Below are 7,186 nucleotides of genomic sequence, written 5' to 3' on the forward strand. Positions count from 1 at the left end.
AAACATTACATTTCTTCATGTCAATAATTACTTTTCATTATAATAACAATTACTTTGAATAATGGAGAAAATAAATAGAATATAGAAAAAAAATTAAATAATAATTTAAGTAATCATTATCTTGAGAAAAAGTAACTATTGATATGATGAAATAATCAAATAATAATTCAAATAATCATTGTCTTGAGGAAAAGTAACTATTGACATAATGAAATGTAATGTTTCTAAATTATTACATTTGTTCACAATAATTATTACTTTTATTAATGAGAACGTGTACTTTATTTCTGGTATCCCAGACCCGCGCCCAAAACCCACCCGACCCGTCAAACCCGCGCCCAGACCCGACCCGACCCGTCTCATGGTATGAGGTTGACCTCACCCAAGTTTTTGTGTTGAACTTTTATTCTAATCAAAACGTACGGAAAAGAAAATTGAATTGAATATTCAAATAAGTTGGCTGAAGAGGTCATATAAATTTTCTAAATTGATTTGCCTTATTCTTTTTTTCTTATATATTTCTCCATCTCACAAATTACGACGTAAATTCGACCAAACGCATATGAGCGGCACTCCTCTCAAAGTGCAATAGTAAACCATGGGCATAAATGCATAATTGACCCACCCAAATAACTATGCCACACCACACATGTATTAGTTCTTTGAAATTTTGTTGCGTACAACTTTTAAATATACGTGTCCCACTTCAAATAGACTTTTTTTTTTTTTTGAGATGTCCCTTTTTAATAAGTTCATTTTCTTTTTTGGATAAAAAAATTGTAATTAATTGATGTGAAACACACCATTTTACTATCACTTTCCTTCTAAAAAGTAAGTTTTCTTAATCTCTGTGCCCAAAATAAGTGAGTCTATTGGAGTGGGACGGTGAGAGTATTACTCATTGTTGATAAAATTAGTTTTCATTTCGTCATGTGCAAAAATATACTAACACTTCTTTAAATTAGACTTATGTAAATATTTTTGAAAAATTGAATTCGTAATTGAAAGGTTGCACAGCACATCTATGACTATGATGAATTGATGATATGTTAAATTAAAAAAAAAAACTATGATGATGTTAAATAAATAAATAAAATAAAAACATAAAACCAAAAATCTGAAACCGTCTATAAACCGTTTCGCATTTTATTTTGAGTTTTTCAGTCACAATATTGACTTTATAATAAAAATGAAAAAAAATCATAGTAAATAATATTATCTGATGAAATGAAACCAACCAAATGTGCTGATGTATGATAAATCACAAACCATGGTTAACTTACCATAGTTTTAATTTATTTTTTCCGATTCAGCGACTATAAATACCAGACCTTTACGGACAATTAATAAGCCATCCCTCCCATCCCACAGTAAATTAAGAAGTTGGAAAATTGTGCATGGTTGAATTCTAATTTCAACCCTTCAATTATCCCAAGCACCTCTATAGTCGATCAGGTTCATCTTCCACTGTTAGTAATATTAAATCTTCGATCATCATTATATACACACATATAATTATATATAGAGGATCGATAAAACTAATTGTGTTGTAATTTTTCAGTAGAGGCGAAGAAGATGGCGGCGAACGGTGAATTCAGCTTCAGGAGCGGCGGTGTGAAAGGGCGGAACGGGCTGCCGAAGATTCACACGGACAAAAAGGCTGTAGATGAGAAGGACATCTGCCACGATGACAGCGCGACGCCGGTGAAGGCGCAGACGCTCGACGAATTGCACTCTCTTCAGATGAAGAAGTCGGCGCCCACCACCCCCATCCAGGCGGCGCTCGGCCCCTTCGCGGAGGAGGAACGCCACAAACAGCAGCTCCAATCCATCAGGTTTCAATTCATTCACTTGATTAATTTTTTTGTCAATTTTTAGCTGTACCTATGAACTAGGTCGTCCTTTTGAAATGAATGTTGAGAAATTACATTGGATCTGTTGATGAAGGAACAGTCGTGTTTAATCAATTCTGATTTGCAGCGCGTCTCTGGCATCGCTGACGCGGGAGACGGGGCCGAAGGTCGTGAAGGGAGATCCGGCGAGGGCGGCTGAGACGCCGCGGGTGTCGGCTGTGAGCCACCACCACTTCGAGCCCACGCTCGACATCAGTGATAGCGGCCTTAAGTTCACTCACATCCTCTATAATCTCTCCCCTGCTGGTAACTATAATTTTTTTTTTTTTTTTTCCGTTTTTTTATATAGATTGGTTGCTTGCTTTAGATCGAGGATCAAATGCTTGTAAAAAAATTGAAGACAATCCACGCTTTTGGTAAAATTGAACCAAAGGCCCCTCGCAAATGTTTTGTCATTTGAAACCATAGTAGATTTACTTTTTACTGAAGTTTTTTAATTTTAATATAAATTTCAGAACTGTATGAACAAGCTATAAAATACGAAAAAGGATCGTTTATTACATCGAGTGGCGCATTGGCGACGCTCTCTGGGGCGAAAACTGGACGATCTCCGAGAGACAAGCGTGTTGTCAAAGATGAAACCACAGAAGATCTTTGGTGGGGGAAGTGAGTCTGTGTAAATTTTTTGTATATATTTCGTGAAAATTGATATACTCACTAATTAATTTATATGCATAAGAATTAGTATTATGATAAATTAATTCAAAAACTTTTCACGATGTGACAGAGGCTCACCCAATATTGAGATGGACGAGCACACTTTTATGGTTAATAGAGAGAGAGCCGTGGATTACTTGTGCTCACTCGAAAAGGTATTAAGCTTTCTCAGTTAATTCCTACTTAATTTTCTTCATATGATGAGTGATTCAGCATATGATTGTCTAGATTTCATTATGTGTATTTTTTCTCACCCTTAAAAAGTCAGCAAAAGTATATTTCAATTCATTAATTTAACTACTCCGTGTTGATACTCGAGCTAGTGTCAACTCTTAAAAAGTCATAAAAGTTATAGTGGCTTTCATCATTTTTTATTTTAATATACTAATATTTTTTATCATAATTGTGTTACTCTATATTTTGAAACGTGGCTCTTCTTTGATGGAAATGATCGTCGGTTGACTTGACTAGTGAACGTATTTTTATCAGATTTAACCCAGTTTAAAGAACACGTATAGCTATATCGAGTATGAAATAGTCAGTTATTCCGGATAATCCAGGATAATCCAACCTAACAAAATTACTAAACCAAATTTTAAAATAACTCTCTATATAATGATGAAACAGTCGTTTACCCCAAGATATTTTGGGATGTGAACTATCTTTCACTGTGAGTCAACTGTTGCACTAAATTTAGAGCTAAAAGAATCTTTTTTAATTCTGGGTGGTAATAAGTGGCGAAAAGATAGCTGTGGCCACTGCGGCTGCCATAATTTTTTTTTATAAGAAATCAAACCAAATACCTAAATTTAGAGCTAAAAGAATCTTTTTTATTAATTCTGGGTGATAATAATTGGCGAAAAGATAGCTGTGGCCACTGCCATAAAAAAATAAAGAAATCAAACCAAACAATAAATGGCGAAGAAAAATATCTATTTTTAGTTTCAAATGACAGCCACAAATGGATCCGAGGATTAAGGGTGGAGCTCCCGAATTGCTGTTAGCTGGTGCTGGGGACACCTATATTTATGAAATGTTGACATTAAATATAGTATATTCACTCCCCAAAAAAAATATAATAGTATATTCTAAAATTGAAGTGTACCTGCACAGGAGGTCCACAAATCTAAATCTAGTGGAATAGACTGTTTATCCACTTTTGGCAAGTAAATATTATACTACATCATTGTCAAATAAAATGTAATATTCTAACCACAAATCAAGAGCCCCACATTTCAATACTAGTATTACAAATGACTCTAAATAGTTGGCATAATAATCAAATTAATACATACTAGACTATATCCAAATAAATGGAAAGAAGACCCCACAATTGAGTAACTTCAGTGCCTCAGTTGAATATGTATATATGAATGTACATAGACAAGCATTGTTTAATTAACTAATGAGACCTTTGGTGTTTAAGGTATACGTGAACGATCAGTTCCTTAACTGGGACCCAGAGCATCGCATCAAAGTGAGGATCGTCTCTGCAAGAGCCTATCATTCTCTGTTTATGCACAACATGTGAGTCCACTTCCTATATATCTTGAATCATTGAGTTTTGCTTGTGGAAAGAGTGACGAGAGAGTGTTGTGTTGGTTGCAGGTGCATTCGACCTACCCCGGAAGAGCTGGAGAGTTTTGGCACGCCCGACTTCACCATATACAACGCGGGGCAGTTTCCGTGCAACCGATACACTCACTACATGACTTCCTCGACTAGCATAGACTTGAATCTTGCTAGGAGGGAAATGGTGATCCTCGGAACTCAATATGCTGGGGAGATGAAGAAAGGGCTCTTCAGCTTAATGCACTATCTCATGCCTAAGCGCGGTGTCCTCTCCTTGCACTCCGGCTGCAATATGGGCAAGGCCGGAGACGTAGCCCTCTTCTTTGGATTATCAGGTATATATCTACCTACCTTAACCTACCTCTCTGCAGAGTTAACACACCATCTCAACCTCGTATAATTTTGTTCTAGGTACTGGTAAAACAACCTTGTCTACGGATCACAACAGGTACTTGATTGGAGATGACGAGCATTGCTGGAGTGACAACGGCGTCTCCAATATCGAAGGTGGCTGCTATGCGAAATGCATAGACTTGTCAAGAGAGAAAGAACCGGATATTTGGAACGCCATCAAGTTTGGAGCCGGTGACCTTTTGATGCTCACTTCTTTTCTTTCTTCTCTGTTTTTTCCTTGGCTTTGTGCCGCGTGACTCAGCTCCTCTCCTCTCCTTTTTTTCGTGCAGTTGTCGAAAATGTGGTGTTTGATGAACACACGCGAGAGGTGGACTACTCAGATAAATCCGTCACAGGTAAACACTCTAAAATGCCTTTGTGCACCTTCACATTGATTAGACCGACAGTCCGTAGAATTGAGTATTTTGAAAGATTACATGATCAAACGAGCTCAGAAATTATTTTTATCTATCTAAGCGAACCTCTCGCCTTTTCTATCTCAGAGAACACGCGAGCGGCCTACCCGATCGAGTTCATTCCAAACGCAAAGATACCGTGCGTTGGTCCTCATCCGAAAAATGTGATTCTATTGGCGTGCGACGCTTTCGGCGTGCTTCCTCCCGTCAGCAAACTCAACTTGGCTCAAACCATGTACCACTTCATAAGCGGCTACACTGCCCTGGTAAGCACAAAACCAAACCCGGCTAAGCAGTTAGGATTTTAAAAGTAGACCGATGACATTATATTTTTATGTATAAATGTTAGAAAAAAAATAAAATACAACTTAAAAGAAAATGTTGGGACAAAATTGCCAAGTCCTGCTCGGGGCTTGGCTCCGTCCTTGCCTCTAAACCTAGCTTCTCACTCTTGCTGAAACTGATGCAGGTTGCCGGCACAGAGGACGGCATAAAGGAGCCTACGGCTACATTCTCCGCATGCTTCGGTGCAGCTTTCATCATGCTTCATCCCACCAAGTACGCCGCCGTGCTGGCTGACAAGATGCAGAAGCACGGCGCCACTGGCTGGCTCGTCAACACTGGCTGGTCCGGTGGAAGGTATACCGTTATTGTAATTTTAAGATTTAGCGTGCGTTTACTTTTCAAAATTGAGTTTATTTTTTTTTAATCTTTATTACTAAGATGTCTTCAAATCGTGCCCCTTTCAATTGGACAAGAAACAAGCAAATTGGCTTGGATATTAGAAATTATCAAGTGTATTGTTATATCCCAAAATTTTAATTCATCTTAGTAACAATGAATTAACCTATACTGTTTTTAATCTATCTAATTCTTAAAGAATAAATTTTGGGTCTATAGCTATGGCTCGGGAAGCCGGATCAAGTTAGCTTACACAAGGAAGATAATCGATGCCATACATTCCGGGGAACTGCTGAAGGCGAGCTACGTGAAGACGGAGGTATTCGGGCTCGAGATACCGACGGAAGTTGAGGGAGTTCCTGCAGAAATACTTAATCCTGCTAATACAGTAAGCTGCATTGCTATTTAGATACACCACTTTTATGGTCATCATTTCTTTTTTTGTTTGATTTAAATACTCTTTTTTTTTTTGGTGTGGCAGTGGGGTAACAAGAAGGCACATGAGGAAACTCTTCTTAAGTTAGGAGGGCTTTTCAAGAAGAATTTTGAGGGGTTCCTGAGCTATAAGATTGGGACAGACAGCAAGCTAACTGAGGAGATCCTAGCAGCTGGCCCAAATTTCTGAATCTGGAGAGAGTTTGAAAGTATGTGTGTTGAGATTGGTCTTTTGTTTTAAATATATCAGAATGTGGTTGTGCTGGGTTCTTTCTCTTTGAGTGAATAAGAATGTTGAGTTTGTATGGCTAAAACACATTTCCAAGTTGACTTATTTAAAGGGATGTAAATTTGTTACCCTTGAGTTATTTGAAACTCGATTCTTTAAAACCTCGTTCAAGTAAGACTTATAAGCTTTGTCAATTTATCCATTGTACAATTAATATTTAAGAAATTGGCAACACCCAAAAATTCAAACTTGGCACAAACAACAAGAAAGATTTAGAAAAAACACTGACCATATGATCCAAGCTGTCATCGACATGAGAAAGTGAATCAGCTGAACTAAGGTCCTCTGTGTGTCGCATAATTTGGCGTGTGTTATTATATCTGCTAGAGTATAAAATATTTGAGGTGTTTATCATTACATGGATTATACCTTCAAAATTTTAAACTTATTCAGATACATGTACTAAAAAATGTGCTTGGTTACCTAGTAATCGCAAGGACTCCTTATCTGTGCATTTCCTTTATAACATATACACGTCAAAGGTTTATTTATTCAGATGACTTCAATTCTCAATAGTTTGTGATCTTCTTATTATTGAAGGAATAATATGCTAGGATTATCTTTGGCCTCTTTCATAGTTATCTTCTAGGAGTTGCATTTCAGATATACTCAGCTTAGAGTTTGCACGACAACTCAATATATAAGGAAAAGAGAAGATCAGTTTGAAGCTGCTGCCTATATATTCTCTTTGTGACGTGTTGTAAGATTATACATTGCTTATAAGTGCGATCGTGTGTAATCGCCTTTTATTTTGTGAGAGAGCAATTGCTTAATTATTAGGATTTCTGTTTCTTTGCTTCACTAACTAATCGGTGGAGTTATTGTGAGGG

General features: G+C 37.2%; 1 protein-coding gene across 1 annotated transcript; it reads left to right on the forward strand.

The window, feature by feature from the left end:
• Positions 1-1,295: 1,295 nt before the first annotated feature.
• LOC130992694 (phosphoenolpyruvate carboxykinase (ATP)-like) lies at positions 1,296-6,457 on the forward strand. The gene is made up of 12 exons (XM_057917448.1): positions 1,296-1,455; positions 1,562-1,835; positions 1,981-2,159; positions 2,369-2,519; positions 2,641-2,725; positions 3,997-4,097; positions 4,179-4,477; positions 4,554-4,727; positions 4,826-5,217; positions 5,421-5,590; positions 5,852-6,020; positions 6,114-6,457. The coding sequence occupies exons 2-12, from the start codon at positions 1,576-1,578 to the stop codon at positions 6,255-6,257; spliced, it is 2,124 nt and encodes a 707-aa protein (XP_057773431.1). The 5' UTR covers positions 1,296-1,455; positions 1,562-1,575; the 3' UTR covers positions 6,258-6,457.
• Positions 6,458-7,186: the final 729 nt, after the last annotated feature.

The sequence above is a fragment of the Salvia miltiorrhiza genome, chromosome 7 (assembly GCF_028751815.1).
Source record: "Salvia miltiorrhiza cultivar Shanhuang (shh) chromosome 7, IMPLAD_Smil_shh, whole genome shotgun sequence".
Classification (NCBI taxonomy): Eukaryota; Viridiplantae; Streptophyta; class Magnoliopsida; order Lamiales; family Lamiaceae; genus Salvia; species Salvia miltiorrhiza.